The sequence below is a fragment of the Pelodiscus sinensis genome, chromosome 19 (assembly GCF_049634645.1).
Source record: "Pelodiscus sinensis isolate JC-2024 chromosome 19, ASM4963464v1, whole genome shotgun sequence".
Taxonomy (NCBI): domain Eukaryota; kingdom Metazoa; phylum Chordata; order Testudines; family Trionychidae; genus Pelodiscus; species Pelodiscus sinensis.
The window spans coordinates 1856578-1872797 of NC_134729.1; the positions used below are offsets into that span (position 1 = coordinate 1856578).

Consider the following 16220-nt stretch of genomic DNA (forward strand, 5'->3'; position numbering starts at 1 on the left):
GCCAGGAGCCTACGGCCCTCTGATGAACAAAGAACGGACTTTGTCACACAGCAGGCCCATAAAGAAATAGAAGAGGGCTCCTATATATGGGCCTGCCTCATCTCTTCCTCCCTCCTTGCTTTACCGAGCCACACTCTGGAAATGCCCGCCTAGGAAAGCCCTGTCTAGCAACAGCATCTCTTCTCCCAGCAGGTGGCGCCGTTGGGTAAAAGGTCAACGAAATGGTACCAAATACTCGAATGGTGGGGAACACATGCAGTTTCATGGGGGGGAGGGAGTTTATAGCGTCGTTTCACCTCGCCGTTTCCTTCCACTCTGCATCCTCCCCTTCTTTCATGCAGATCTCATCCAGCTCCGTGAACAGGTCGTGGGGAACGTGCTCCTCGTCCTCCTCCGTGCCCAGGATGAACTGGACACGCTGAGACGGGGTGTCTGATGAGCAAAGAGCAGAAGAGGCAGCGGGGGGGGGGGGGGAGTACGACCATGTTAGACCGTTTTTTACAAAAACGCCCCGTTGGAAAGGAAGAGGTTGCTCAGCGCTAGGGGCCTCTAATAGGAACACCGGGGCAACGGCACTTGGTTTCAAACTCACCCCTGCGTCACAAGCCAAATATCAAATTCACAGACACCGACAGGGTGGGGGCTCCAGGAGCCCCCATACAAAAAAATTGTGGGTGTCGAGCACCCACCGGAAACCTCACCTATCAGATCCTCACACTCCCCCTCAACCAGCAGGGCCAATAGCCACCACAGACCCAGCAGCAAGATGGGGGAAGGCCGGTTCCATGCCCCGGGAAGGGGCGGAGCTTCGGACAGAAGGGGCGGGGCTTTGGGCAAAGGGGCGGGGCCTCAGGCAGTCAGTTCTTTGGTGGAAAGAGGCAGGGCAGAGTGAGGCCTGGGGAGAAGGGGTGATGTGGGGGCGGGCCCTGGGGTAGGTGGGAGTCAAGCACCCCTCAGGAAATTAGAAAGTGATAAACGGTGCATTTCGATGGGTAAAAAGTTGCATTATAATGGTCCCTTCTGGCCCTGGAATCAAAGACCCATAACCAAAATATTTGTGCCCATTTACTTACACACAGGACGGCTGACAGACTTGGCTGGGCCCCAGGCAAAGTGTGGGGGAGGGGTGGTTTCGGCCCCCAGAGGGGCCTGGCCCTTGGGCAGGAGTGGGGTTGGGGGCTAGCCTCCCACAGCCAGCCCTTCTGCCCCTCAGCCAGGAACCCTGGGCCCTTTGAAATTGCCGGGCCCCAGGACAGCTGCTCCTTTTGCCCCCTTCCCCACGTTAACGACCTAAATTATGCTTCCGGCATTAAATGAACGCCATGTTCTCATCACACGGCGGGTCCAACAGCCCCTGGGCAAGACGGGAGGGGGGCCTGCTCCATGCCCTGAAAGGGGCGGGATCTCAGAAGGGGTGGGGCTGGAATTTGGCACCGCCTCCCACAGCCCTCAGTGCTGCCAGGAGCATGCTGCGCGGCACTCCAACAGCAATTTAAAAGCCACAGGGCTCCAGCCGGTGCCACTATCACAGTAGTGCCAGAGTTAGCCAGGAGCTCCAGACCGTTGTGTATCGCCCGGCCTGCCCTCACCCATCAGCCTGGGGTTTTATGTACCATGAGACTCCGCCTCTTCTTCCTGAATGGCTCCCTTCGCCCGGTCTCGTTTCCTGTGTCGTTGGCCATGGGTCCGGTGATGTCTGTGGCCTTGTCTCACCAAAGGCATCCGTACCCCCACATAGAGTGTCCTGTGCCCTGCAACAAAGTGGAGGGATGTTAGCTTGTGTCCCTGTCAGCATCACAGGGCCTGGAAGGAGGAACAGCGCCCAGGGTATCACGGTGCTGCTCACAGAGCTCACCATGTTCAAAATCAGTTCCGCATTTAGGGGTGCCAGACGGTTTCAGAAAAAATACCAAACCACAAAAACACACCAGGAAAAAGTGTGTTGAGGGAAAAAAAAACAGACCCTAAAGTTGATAAGCAAAACCATGGCCCCTTTAAAACGGTGTGATGAGGTTTTTTGGCCCCAACAGGCTGACGGCAGCCGCCCGCCATCTTGCCTCCCTGCGCTAGGCTGGGCAGCTCCCCTGTGGATCCTGGTAAGCACTAGGGTTGCCAGGCTACCTCCGTATTGAGCCCGACAGCCCGGAATTTTTGCTTCCTGGCTGGGAAAAAATCAGAAAGTAGTGGACATTTTTGGTGCCCGGTATTTTCTGAATTTTTTTTACCGGACAGGAGGCGAAAATACCGGACGGTCCAGTTCAGTACCGGACACCTGGCAACCTTATCCACATTCGTCATGGAGGCCAGGTTTACACTAGATCTGGAAGGTCGGCTTAAGGGCTGCAGCTCCAGCTACCTAAAAGTCTTCACAGAAGGAGGCTGATGGGAACAAACACTCCCATTGGCTTCCCTTACTCCTCACGACGGCCAGCAGTACCGGCGCCAGCCGGAGCTGCCCTCGGGGTTCAATTTACGAGTCTCATTCACCTATCTAGGTCAGGCGTCCCAGTCTGACTACATTTCCCATGATGCACTTGCACCATTCTGTGCAGTCAGAGGGCAGAACACTGTGCATCATGGGAGATGGAGTCTGCCAGGGAGCCCAGCTGATGGGGTAGAACAGAAGCATGAGACATTAAAACCGTATCTCCCTGGAGACACTGGAGTGGGAATCTCAAGTAGGCAGAGATTTGAGACCTCTGTACTCAGCCCAGGTCTGACCCGGATGATGATAAATTGGAGAGTTCAGAACCATGAGACTCACCACAGCTTGAACCTCTCTAATCCGGCACTGTCTGTCTGGGAACATCCATGGTCCGGCATGATTTTAGTTTGCCGGGTGTCCACTTATTGTGGGTGTAGCCGAGTTTTCCGCAGTCCCATAAAGTTTGTTTAAAGCCCCCAGTCCTGGCTCTTCAGGCTTCATCTACACTGCGGTCTTTGCCGCAAGAGCCTATACACATGAAGGGTGGATTAGCAGATCACATGCTTCATTTGCATAATTTATTCAAGCTTTTTTTTTTTTGCGCAAGGGGTTTTTGCACAAAAACAAGCAGTAAGACAGGGTATTTTGTGCAAAAACCTCAGGTTTTGTGCAAAAACTCCGGGAGAGGCATAAGGATCTTGTGTAAAACGGGGGGGGTTGCGCAAAAAAACCCCGTCCATACTGCTTGTTCTTGCACAAAAACCCCTTGCGCAAAAGCCGGCTTGAACAAATTATGCAACTGAAGTGTGGTGATATGCTAATCCATGCTTCATTTGCATAGGCTCTTGAGGCAAATGCCACAGTGTAGATGTATCCGCAGTGTTCGGTGCTGTTACTTAGCTCTAATTTACCCCTCCATGTCTTCTCTGAGCCCAGCAAGCAGAGGCAGTGTTGGTAATGCTGCTAGACAATATCGACCTCCCATGTTTTGGCAAATTCTCTGAGTCGGCACCGGAGAGGTCCCAAGGGTGCCGGACTAGAGAAGGTGAACCTGTAGAAAACTAGTCTTATGGTGATAAGACTTAAAGAGCTCATTCTATTTGTCTTAACCCAGAGAAGGTTAAGGGATGACTTACCTGGGGAACTAATATTTAATAATACAGGCAGTCCCCGGGTTACGTACAAGATAGGGACTGTAGGTTTGTTCTTAAGTTGAATTTGTATGTAAGTCGGAACTGGTACATATTGTAGGGGAAACTCTAGCCAAACATTTCTCCAGAGCTCAGTTTTATTCTCCCACCCCTCACTTCCCTCCGTCCTTTATTCTCAAGCTGAGGTGTCTGCTGAGAAAAGCTGCTCCACGTCTCCCTGGTCTGCTGGGTGGGGCGCTAGCTTCGCGTCTCCCTGGTCTGCTAGGGGGAAAAGCAGCTAGTGCGGGGTTACCTCACCCCGTTTGTAAGTAGGGATCCGATGTAAGTCGGATCCATGTAACCCGGGGACTGCCTGTAGTCTCTTCAACCTAGCAGAGAAAAGTGTAGCATGAAGGATTGAAACTGCCCACTGGAAACAAGTTCGAACTCAACAGAAATAAGCAGCTTCTAAATCAATGAGGTTTGCATTGAGTTAACCACACCGGCGCAAACACGGATTCAAGTAAAACTAGGGCAACTTCCTCATGTAGACAAGAACTCAGTCCATATTCTCTCAACCGAGTCCATCAGCTATCGACCGAGGCGCCGCTTTGCACAGCACCTCTTAGGGGTCGTGAGCTTGTTCGCTTTTAGAGCTGACGTCTCTGGCTTAGTTTATTCTTACCAAGCTTCAAAACCAAGACAGCTGCTTGCGTTGAAAAGCCCATAGGAAGGAATCAACCCCCTTTGCAATTTATTTTAACAGGATCACGTTCCCAACAGTTCATCAAGCAGAGGCGGAAGGTAATTATTTTAAAAGCTTGCAGAAGGCCTAACATAGGAGGAGACAGAGCCAATCTGCTAATGAACTGCATTAGACAAATCCCAGCCAGACACCTTCAGCATTCAAATTATTCTAGTGGCCTTTCAACGCTGGGTTTTTTACCTGCTGGACTAAAAATACGGTGATGAGTCATCCAACCTGTCTGTGCCAGCTAATGTTGTTTCGCTGGCATTATTTTGTTCTTTTGTTTATATGCGTTTGTGGGGAAAATACCGGCCGCCTCGCTTATTACTACTTTCAGCCCATTTTGTCGGGATGAACCTGAAATGTAATGAGATTTTTTTGGGCCCTGGGACGGACGCTGTCAGACTTGATGATCATGACGGCCCCTCCCCTGGGTTTGAAATCTGTCCAAGCCGGGAGAGAGACTGGAACCAAAAATGGAAAGGACTGGTTCGATATTGCCCTGTGTGATGTAGTGGCGGTGCGGTTTGTTTTTGTAGTCCTGTGTTCGCCCTGGTGTTGCATTCACCGTTTGTCTTGTAGCGTGATATGTGATCCTACTGTCCTGTGCGGCTCTGAAGTGACACTGTGTGTGTGTGCCTCAGTTTCCCCAGGCCCTGCAGCACTAGCGGCATGAGGAGGGGGAGGCTGGGCATGACCAACGGGGGACGTATGTTCAGTCTCTCACATAGAATCATAGAACCATAGAGCTGGAAGAGACCTCAGAAGGTCAAGTCCAGCCCCCTGCTCTAGGCAGGACCAATCCCAACTAAATCAACCTGGCCAGGGCTTTGTCAAGCCAAGACTTAAACACCTCTAGGGATGGAGACTCCACTACTTCCCTAGGGAACCCATCCCAGTGCTTCACCACCCTCCTAGTAAAATAGTTTTTCCTAACTTCCTGAGGCCCAGGTGACAGCTGATAGCACCTTGGCCCTGGAAGCAGGACAAACCAGGAAGCAGGGCTGCCTGGGGCCGGTGAGCAGTGGCTGTGAGTGTGGGGCAGTCTCTGCGGAGGCTTAGAGCAGGGAAGGGGGGGGTGAAGGGTCCAAGAGGAATAATTCCTCCAAGAGGAATAAGGCTGCCTGCTCTAGGTGCCTGTGCTAACATCGCTCCTAAGCTACGCTGTGTCCCTGTGAACCAATAACCCTTCTACTCTACTGGTTGGATGAGTCTCACCTCCGGCTGTGGATGGGGTGCAGGGTCAGTCCCCCCCCCCCCCAACACGCCGTCACACCCTGTGTCTTGTATCATCGCTGAAACCAGGGCAGGGCAAACATTTTTAGGCCAAGCGTGTTGCAGAAAAACGCCCGTCTGGTGTATTTCTGTGGCTTGAACAGAACCGAAATGTGCGAGAGGTTTGGAATTCAAAACACAGCAAAGGGCTCGCGGCTCCCGGCCCTGATACTCCTGCATTGTCAGGCAGCCGCTGGGGTTGCTGCGGCTATTTAAAAAGCTTGCAGCCAGGGGAGCACCGCGACCGGGAGCCGTTTAAATAGGATCCTGATACAGGCTGGGGGCCGGATCCATGCATCAGATGGGCCGGATCCCTCCCTGGGCTGCATCTTGCCCAGCCCTGACCGACAAACTCCTGTCAGCGCCGTAGCGACTTCATTCAAGTGCCAATGCAGCCTGTTCCTCTGCCTCTTCTCTTCTCCTCTCCTCAGCCCGGCTCTGCTCTGCAGGGCAAGGTCTGGGTACTGCTCCATGTTCCCCCAGCGCTAGCACCAGGGGGTTGCAGCTGGTCCCTGTGCGCTTCCAAACTAAACGTAAGAATTAAAAGCTAACGACAAGATTGGGCGGTCAGCCCAACTAGGAGCTGTCATGCTTATATAACTGCCAGGAGGCATATTTGAACCTATGACTTTTGTATAACCACCCGGAGGCAGATTTGAACCTGGAACCTTTAGAGCTTAGTATAGGAACCTCTACCCTTTGAGCTAAAAGCCAGCTAGCTCCGAAGCCATCCTGTAGAGGTCTCTTGAGCTTATCTGTGGCTGTGGTCTAGGTGCCACAGCATGGGACAGTGAACCATGCTCAGTGTGGGGGTTACTCTTAGCCTTGCGTCACCTAGGGTATGTCTAGACTACAGGCTTTTGTCGACAGAGGCTTTGTTGGCAGATTCTGTCGGCAAAGAGCGTCTAGACGACATCCAGTTCTGTCGACAAAGCAAGCCGCTTTGTCGACATGAGAGTGTAGAGGCAAAGGACAGTGTAGATGCCATAACGTCTTCTGTCCACAGAACTCTGTTGACAAAAGGCGCTATTCCTCGTAGAATGAGGTTTACCGCCATCGACAAAACTGCCGCGTTCTGTCGACAGAACTCTTGTCGACAAAAGGCGTTATTCCTCGTAGAATGAGGTTTACCGCCGTCGACAAAACTGCCGCGTTCTGTCGACAGAACTCGGCGGTAGTCTAGACGCAGTCCACTTTTGTCAACAAAACCCTGTAGTCTAGACACACCCTCTAAAGTTGGGGTAAACCTACTGAAATTCCCGTTTGTGTCGCTCCTGTGGGAGCTTCCCTCAGAAAGACCCAGTGATGGGGCAGTTGCCCTGCACTGGAATGGAAAGGGTTAAAAAAGCCCTGGGAGAGGACTGAAGCTGGGAGCCAATCGGGAGAGGGCTTGAGGCAGCCAATCAGAGCCCGGCAGGGCTGTATAAAAAGATGGCTGGCAAAATGGCGGCACATTCTTGCTCCAGCTCTGGAGGGAGAGGGGCCTAGCTGCCTCCTAGCAAGGGCACCTTGGACAAAGCAGTGCTGGGGAAAAGTGGGGAGCCGGGGTGCTCGGGCCTGAATAAGCCCCAGGCTGAGGCCCAGCAAAAGGGGCTCAGGGAGATACTCGGGGTACAGAGGAGCAGCCAGGGTAGGAACAGGCAGCAGGTCCCGTCCCCCTGGCCCACGATGAAACAGCCAGTTCAGACTGCAGCTTGCCCCTGAGGGAAGGGGCTAGGGGACGAACAGCAGTGGGCCACTGAGGCAAGATGGTGGCTTAGAGATAATGAGGGTTCCCTGGGAGGGGAGGACCTCGGAGTGTGGGTGCTACGGCTGGGCAGCACCCAGAGGGAAGGGCGCCTCAGTCTGGGAGGGGCGAGCGGTGGAGAACGGACAAAAAGGTAGGTAACGGCGGGCGAGACACCGCCAGCAGAGGGCGCTGTGAGGCTGGGCTCATTCCCAGCATGACCAGCAGGTGGCGCCGCAGTAGTGAGTCACGAACCGAGACAGACACGCCCCCTAACGGTTTTGCACAGAGGGATGGACCAGGCTATGAGAACGTTTTCTCCAGGGATAGCTTGTCCAGTGACGTCTATCCGGTGATAAGCCACTGCCTACCCCCCACACTGCCCGTCTGCTCTCGCTTTTCCGCCGCTTCTTGCCACCGTGGGACCCGTGAATAGGCCTCCCGCTCCTGTGCCTTCACGCCCCTTTGCACTGCCAGACCACTGTGAACGTGCACAATGGCTCTTTGTGCCACTGTGTGTGGCGACTGGCACCAAAACGTAACGCTACAGAATTAGCCTGACACAGCTCAGCAGTGCTCACAGGGCCTGATTCTCGGTGGCTCTGCCCCTCCTGCTGGTATTTACACCAGTGAGGGGTAAAATACTGCCACGCCTAAATGGTCACCATTTACACCATACTTTGCACTAGTGCAAAAGGGCTGCCCAACGGAACACGAGGCCTCCGGTATGCAAGGAAAAGTAAACAACAGCACTCCGGAGGGGGAAGGACAATCCAGTCACAAAGGGACTGATGGAAGTTGTGTTATGACCAGACTTCATCTATCTTAATTCTTATTAACCACGAAGCACCATCCAGCTAGAAATGAATGATGTCCAAGAAAAGCAACAACTCTAGTTCTCAGAAGCAGCTCGGAGCCTTACCTTCCAGCTCTTCTTTTTCATAATGAATATTAACAACATTACTGGTCCCGCCTTGATCCACAACCGCCTCTTCGTCAGCTCTCTGTTTAAAAACAAAACCAAACCAATGTAGATTCAGGGACACCGAAACATTTCACGAACCCGCGGCAATGCTGCCGCATTTTTCTCATTCAGAACCAAAACCTATTAAAAACAATTCCAAAGACATTTCAAAATTTCCGTTCCTTGTATTTTTTTTTTTTTACAGTTGAAACATTTTAAAGTGCGTGCAATAAAAATGAAACATTGTGTTCCCACCATGTGATTTTTTTCAACTTTTCAACACACCAAAAACTTTCTTTTCAATTCAATCGTAAATGATTTTTTCTTCATTTTCAGAGTTGCCAATGCGCCAAAAGATGCCCTTTTCACCTGGCTCCAATTAGCAGCACAATGTGAGATTCTCAAACACAGTTAAGGTGCGTCTAGCCTGTATTCCTTTTTCGAAAGAGGAACATAGTCCAGACGTACCTTTAGTGTTGGCTTAGCTGCGCTGCCACTGCTAAAACTGTAACCACTTATCTTCCTAGATGTTTGTACAGCACCAAGCATAATGCCATCCCAATCCCGACAGAGACCAGCGGAACGCGAAGAAGCAAGGAGCTACAGTCAAACATTCACAACATCATGGATTCACGCATGTCTCCTGATTTAATTATGCGTCTTGAGAGATTTGGTGAGTTTCCAAAAATACCCAGCTCCTGGAGTCATGAGATTTTCCTGCCATCACCGTCTTCTTCTTTTTTTTAAGCCCTCATAATTACAGAGAAAGGTTCAAAAATGTGAGGCCTAAAAGTTAAGAAACACACAAGACAAATAAACTGATCCCAACCATTGTGAGGGGAGGTGGTAAATCTCATGATGTTTATGGTCTATACCGGGGTGGGCAATAATTTTCATCAGGGGGCCACTTAATGAATTTCGGTACGTGGTCAGGGGCTGGCTCCACCCCCAAAAGGGGTGGGGCTGACAAGGAAGGGGCGGGGCTGAGAACTGGGCTGGAGACATGGAATTAAACACACAGCAAAGAGCTCACGGCTCCAGCCTCTGCTGGAGTAGCACCACAAGTGGGAGCCAGGAGCCATTTAAATAGGATCCTGCTGCCTGAGCCACCGCCTGGAAATTCAGTGGTACAGGCAGCAGGATATAAATAGAAAACAGCTAGATGCAGCCTGTGGGCTGGATGAAAGTGTTAGGCGGGCCGGATCCGGTCCCAGGGCCACATCTTGCCCAGCCCTGGTCTGAAAGAATTGGGTTTGTTTAGTTTAGAAAAGAGAAAACTGAGGAGGGACATGAGAGCGGTTTTCAGGTATCTAAAAGGGTGTCATAAGGAGGAGGGAGAAAACGTGTTCATTTTGGCCTCTGAGGATGGAACAAGAAGCAATGGGCTTAAACTGCAGCAAGGGAGGTTGAGGTTGGACATTAGGAAAAACTTCCTAACTGTCAGGGTGGTCAAACACTGGAATAAATTGCCCAGGGAGGTTGTGGAATCCCCATCTCTGGAGATATTTAAGGGTAGGTTAGAGAAATGTCTATCAGGGATGGTCTAGACCAGTGGTCCCCAACCATTTGAAGCTGCCAGGCACCAGGGGGCGTGGCTGTTCGGCTGCCGGGTGCCAGATGGCGGAGACACTCGCGCACCCGGGGGCGGGGCCACGCATACACCACACCCCCATGAACCACGTGCCTGGGGCCATCAACCTTATGCGCCGCGTGGCCATGGGTGGGGGGGCTGCCCGTTTGCAGCAAGCCTGGGGCCAGTGTCTTCCAGAGCCGCACGCCCAAAGCCGGCTTCCCCCCCCCCCCCACAGCCACGCGCCCGGGAGCCAGGGCAGCCAATTCATCATGCTCCCGGGGCCAGCGCCCCCCATAGCCGCGCGCCCGGGTGCAGGGAGGCCAATTTGCCGCGCTCCCCGGGCTGGCGCCCCCCATAGCCACGCGCCTGGGGCCGGCGCCCCCCATAGCCGCGTGCCCAGGGGCAGGGCGGCCAATTCGCCGCACGCCCGGGGGACAGAGCACCCAATTCGCCGTGCGCCTGGGGCTGGCGCTCCCCGTGCACCATGTGCCCGGGGCCGGCTCCGGCACCACGCATGCACCACGTGTCCAGGGTGGGGCCAGCACCAAGCACTGGGCGGGCACAAACAAATGCCCCCATGGGCGCCATGGCGCCTGCAGGCACCGTGTTGGGGACCACTGGTCTAGACAGTATCTGGTCCTGCCATGAGGGCAGGGGACTGAACTCGATGACCTCTCGAGGTCCCTTCCAGTCCTAGTATTCTATGATTCTATGATTCTATACACACTTTAATTATATCAGCATCGTTAAAGCAATAAACCCCCTGTAGTGTGGAAGGAGGTACACTTATATCGGTATAAAAAACAACAAATAGCCTCCCAGCACCTTAGAGACTAACAAAAAATGTCGGTGGTATCATGAGCTTTCGTGGGCACAGCCCACCTCTTCAGATGACTGGAGTTGAAGGCGTTGGACCAGGTTTCAAATAGGTAGCACAGAGAGGTTATTTATTTAAGGACCGACCCCTTAAACTCCATTGATCTGTAGAAGTGGGTTGTGCCCATGAAAGCTCATGATACCACCGACATTTTTTGTTAGTCTCTAAGGAGCTGCTAGGTGCGTGTTTTTAAGTTTTCCCAGTTACAGACTAACACGGCTACCCCTCGGAAACTTTTAGAGCAGTATAGTTTATTCCCAGTTTATTTAGCTGGTTTAAAGATGTTAAAATTGGCATAACGGTGTCCACATGCAGTCACTTTCAGGATGGTTCAGGCCAGAGAAAATGTTCGTTTCTCAAAATGCACAACAACCAAAAAGGACACAGAAAAGTCTTTGCTTTTCCCTGACATCGGCCTTGTGGAAAAGGATCGCCCCTCTCTCTGAGCAAAGATGCGAAGACCGGCTGCATTTCGGACGTACGCCACAGTTGTGGCTTTAACACAGCGCCTTTTGGAATAGCATTTTGTCCTTCTCTTCATGCTACATTTCTGCTCTTCATTGTTAAGACTCTTTCAACAGGGGGAAAGTACACCGTTGTGTCCTTGGGTGTGTCTAGACTACATGCCTCCTTCGACGGAGGCATGTAGATTAGCCAGATCGGAAGAGGGAAATGAAGCTGCGATTAAAATAATCGCGGCTTCATTTAAATTTAAATGGCTGCCCCGATCTGCCGATCAGCTGTTTGTCGGCAGATCGGGGCAGTCTGGACGCGAGGCGCCGACAAAGAAGCCTTTCTTCATCGGCACAGGTAAGCCTCGTGAAACCAGGTTTACCTGTGCCGATGAAGAAAGGCTTCTTTGTCGGCGCATCGCGTCCAGACTGCCCCGATCTGCCGACAAACAGCTGATCGGCAGATCGGGGCAGCCATTTAAATTTAAATGAAGCCACGATTATTTTAATCGCGGCTTCATTTCCCTCTTCCGATCTGGCTAATCTACATGCCTCCGTCGAAGGAGGCATGTAGTCTAGACACACCCCTTATGTTTCCCCTCAGCACTTGGAAAGTCAGGTGTGCAGGCAGGGCTGGATTACCCAATAGGCAGACTAAGCACGTGCTTAGGGCGCCAGCCGAACAGGGGCACCAAAAAAAAGAGGGGTTTTTTTTAAATTTGATAGTTCAAAAAAAGCATCGAAGTCGTCATCATGGGAAAAATCAGAACTCTGCAGAGCCCTCTTTTTATCAGCTGAAATAATAAAAAAACCTCAGAGAACTACGTGTCAGGACAGAGTTGATTCGCTTTCCCTATTGTGTATGGAAGCGGACGTGCTTCGTCGAGTCAGCGTCAATGAACTTATCCAGAATTTTGCAATCAGAAAATCTAGAAAGAAGCTATTTTCATTTCAGCAGACATGTAAGTTTTGTGTCATTTCGAAAAATAAAAATTTATTTTACGGTGTAGTATTGTTTTTATTTTGAATTACATATGGCGGGGCACCATAAGCTTTTCAGTGCTTAGGGCTTCTAAAGGTCTTAATCCTGCCCTGCGTGCAGGCGAAGCTGGTATCACTCTTTGCAAAGAGAGCTTTCCAGAAACAAAAAAAAAAGCAAAACCTTTCCAGCTGGGAGGCGCAGAGAAGGGATTCTGAGAGGCAGGAATGGTCACTTTTTAGTTTGCGTTTGTCTCAGAATGTATCTTATTCCCTTGGCTCGCATAAGACATGAGGGTTGCCAGATGGTTTCAGAAAAAATACCGAACAACAACAACAACAAAAACATGCCAGGAAAAAGTTTGTTGAGAAAAAAAAGGGAGGGGCCAAGAGTTGTGAAGCAAAAAACAAAAAATACCGTGATGGCTGCTGGAGCTAAAACAACAACAAACCCACTGACTCGCAATACAATTGCAAGAGAGCTGCTTTATAGAAACAGGAAAGCTAAAAGCAACGCTGCTCACACATATTAATGGGCTCGAATCAAACAAGAACAAGGAGCTTGATTTAAAAGCATATGTTATGTCGGCATGCGTAGCGCTCTGCTTTGTAAACAGAGATACAATTAAATATGCTTCTTTGTCATCATCTACCACCCCATTCTTCTGCTCTCTTATCCTTGGATTCCATTTTGTTTCCCTGCACGCCTGTCTGCGATGCTGGCAGAGGCAAGCCTTGGAAAGAACAAAGTTTAGCGACACCTGCGACTTGTATGGATGCCCCCAAACAGATTGGCAACATCCAACAGGTAGCTGGAATGAGTCCACTTTTTAAAACAAAAGCCCTCACCATGAGCATGTTTCGGTTCCTTAGACCCCAAGCCCTTTGGGTCAGGGGTTGTCTCCTACTGTGTGTTTGGACTAGCACAATGGGGCCTCGATCTTGGTTAGGGTCTCTAGATGGGACGTATTAATAACCTGTGGAACTCCTTGCCAAAGGATGTTGTGAAAGGAATAGGTAGCAGGTTTAAAACAAGCAACAAGAAGTTTTTCTTCACGTGGCGCAGAGTTAACCTGTGGAACTCCTTGCCAGAGGATGTGGTGAAGTCCAAGACTACAACCGGGTTCAAGAAAGAGCTAAATAAATTCATGGAAAATAGGTCCATCAATGGCTATCAACCAGGATGGGTAGGAATGGTATCCCTAGCCTCTCCTTCCCAGCAGAAGCTGGGAAGGGCCAACAGAGGAGGGATCATATGATGATTCCCTGGCGGCCCCTGACATTGGCCACTGTCAGAAGACAGGACACTGGGCTACATGGACCTTTGGTTTGATGCAGTCTGGCTGTGCTTATGTAAGAAGGAGACTAATTGAGGAACGAAGGATCCAAAAACAAACAGCTGATCAGAAGCGGTAAGGCAAATAACTAAGGTTAGCAGGCGTTGAACCGGAATTGTACCATCTGGGCCCTGGGACAGTACTTGGGACCTGAAGGGCTAATGCACTGGTGACTGCGTGTTACAGACTCTGTGTCTGTTCCACAGTCTGGACTACACCCCTTTTTCGATAAAAAGATGTAAATTAGACATATCGAAAGTACAAATGAAGCCAGAGTACAGGATCTTTCGAAACGGGGTATTTCTGTCGAAAATGCCCCCTCTAAACTGCCAGGTTTTTTCGAAAAGCCCCGTTTTGAAAAAAAGCGGCGGCCGCCATTATGCAAATAAAGCGCAGGAAATTCAAATCCCAGCTTCATTTGCACTTTCGATACGTCTAATTTACATCCCTTTATCGAAAAAGGGGTGTAGTTTAGACATACAAGCCGGCGATAGCTCCAGCTTTAGCTAAAGTTCTAATAACTGATGCTTTTTAGCTCTGCTGGTTCCGAATTCAAGCCCAGCCAAAAAGACCGCTATCATGCTATGCTTCAGCCTAGCATATTTGCCACAGACCCTACTCTTGCTGATGTTTGGAACATGCTGGGAAAATGATTAAAAAGAAAATCCGAACTCCACAGGAGGAGACTTGGGTGGCGTGTTTGTCTGGACGTGTCTCTTCTGAGTTCTTACTTCAAACGCACGGCATCGCTTGCAAATAAACACCGTGCATTCGGGAGAATCCTAGCGCCGGCCACGAAAAACAACGGGAAACCACTGAGACCACAGACGTGGTTCCCGTCGGAGAAGGAGCATTGCTCGTTACAGCCCCACAAGTCCCAGGTCTGGTGGAAACTTGTGCTGACTTTGTTGACAGAAAGCAAATTGGTCCTATTTCTGCAGAACTAATTCCTGTTACTTAGCAGCAAGGTTATTATCACAAACCCTCTTGCCTTTCCATTTCCTAATTACTCCTGTAACTAGCTCTGCTGCTGTGTGTCCCCTCTTAGCAACAGCCGCCAGACTGCCTCTGGCAAAGTTTCAGACAGGCACAGAATCACCCCAGTGGTTTCATTCGAAGGCAACATCAGACAGATCCTGATTCGAGTGAGTCTTATCTGACCCGTCTTAAAAGGCAGGATGTAAAAGCAATAGCCCTGCAGCAGAACTCTAGCTCATGGAAATTTAAACTCGTTAGCACCAGTTGTTTTTCAATTAAGGCCTTTAAGTGGCATTGCCTGTCCTTTGTATTCCTGGCTGAGCTGGTGTAACCCTGACCGAACCGAACCTGGGACCTCAGTGCGGAGTCTCTGCCGCAGGAGAGAAAAGCCAGCTGGCTCTCAGCGAAGGCTATGGAGCACTCTCATTCATCCTCTCCATTGCTAGGACTACATGCTGGCGATCGATCTTCTGACATTTGATTTAGCAGGTCTAGTAAAGACCCGCTAAATCGAACGGTGAGGGCACTCCACTTGACAGGTCCTTTTTTTTTTCCTTTCTCTTCCTTGTGTCTCTAAATTCTGGGTTCTCATTTTTTCCACTCCAGCTCATCTGAGGAAGTGGGTTTTGCCCACAAAAGCTCAGGATACTATATATATTTTTGTTAGTCTCTAAGGGTATGTCTACACTTGCACTCTATTTTGAAATAGGCTGCAAATGAAGACATTTGAAATTGCAAATGAAGCCAGGATGTAAATATCCTGTGCTTCATTTGCATATTCGCATTATGGCGCTATTTCAAAATAGCGCTATTTTGAAATAAAACACACTGTGTAAATGCGTTATTTTGAGAGAAAACCCTTCTCTCAAAATAAACCCTTATTCCTTATAAAATGAGGTTTAACAGTTATTTCGAGAGAAGGGTTTCCTCTCGAAATAACGCATCTACACAGCACGTTTTATTTCAAAATAGCGCCATAACGCAAATATGCAAATGAAGCGCAGGATATTTAAATCCCAGCTTCATTTGCAATGTCGAATACCTTCATTTGCATCCCTATTTCGAAATAGGGTGCAAGTGTAAACACACCCTAAGGTGCCACAGGACGACTCGTTGTTTTTAAAATTACAGACTTACACGGCGACCCCTTTGAGGTTATTTATGTCAGTGGGGTTGCGTACCGTAAGCCGACCTTCTGCATCTAGTATAGACCTGGCCTCAGTAGCACTGCATGAGACAGGACACCACACCCAGCAGGTGTGTGGGTTACACTGGCACGTGGAAAGAGATCTGACCACAGTGGGAGAGTGTTCCGTTTATGTAGTCGATTCCCAGACTTGCTGGTGAGTTACATCACCCCTCCAACTAATTTCAACACAACTTAACTAATGAGGCAGACACCATGCACCCGCCACCGAGCCTGCCAAAATTGTCTACATTAACGCTGCCCCCTGTGGCTTTGGAGGACCCTTTGTCCCATACTTGCTACTAAAAAAAAATCACCATTTCCGAGAGCTAAAATAACAGTGGTTGCCTTTTAAAAATCAATATTTGCCACCGGAAACCCCACGGACAATATAGTTGTTTATTTTCCTAATTATAAGGGGAGACTGTGATCATGTGGGATACTACAGTGTGTGGCAGCTGTTGGTAAATATGGACTTTCAGTGTAAAATGTGTGGGGCCCATCTCAGAGATGAATCACAGGGGAAATAATTAGATATAATTTACATCTTTTTTCCAGCCCCTTTCACATG

General features: G+C 50.1%; 1 protein-coding gene across 2 annotated transcripts in view; it reads right to left on the reverse strand.

The window, feature by feature from the left end:
* SLC4A8 (solute carrier family 4 member 8) overlaps positions 1-16220 on the reverse strand; it is a 76630-nt gene that overhangs the window by 42068 nt on the left and 18342 nt on the right. For both annotated transcript variants that reach the window (XM_075901677.1, XM_006122693.4), the window contains exons 2-4: positions 8227-8308; positions 1614-1751; positions 297-432 (exon numbers count right to left, since the gene is read on the reverse strand). In XM_075901677.1, coding sequence (XP_075757792.1) covers positions 297-432; positions 1614-1751; positions 8227-8308 — 356 coding nt within the window. The remainder of the gene's footprint in view (positions 1-296; positions 433-1613; positions 1752-8226; positions 8309-16220) is intronic.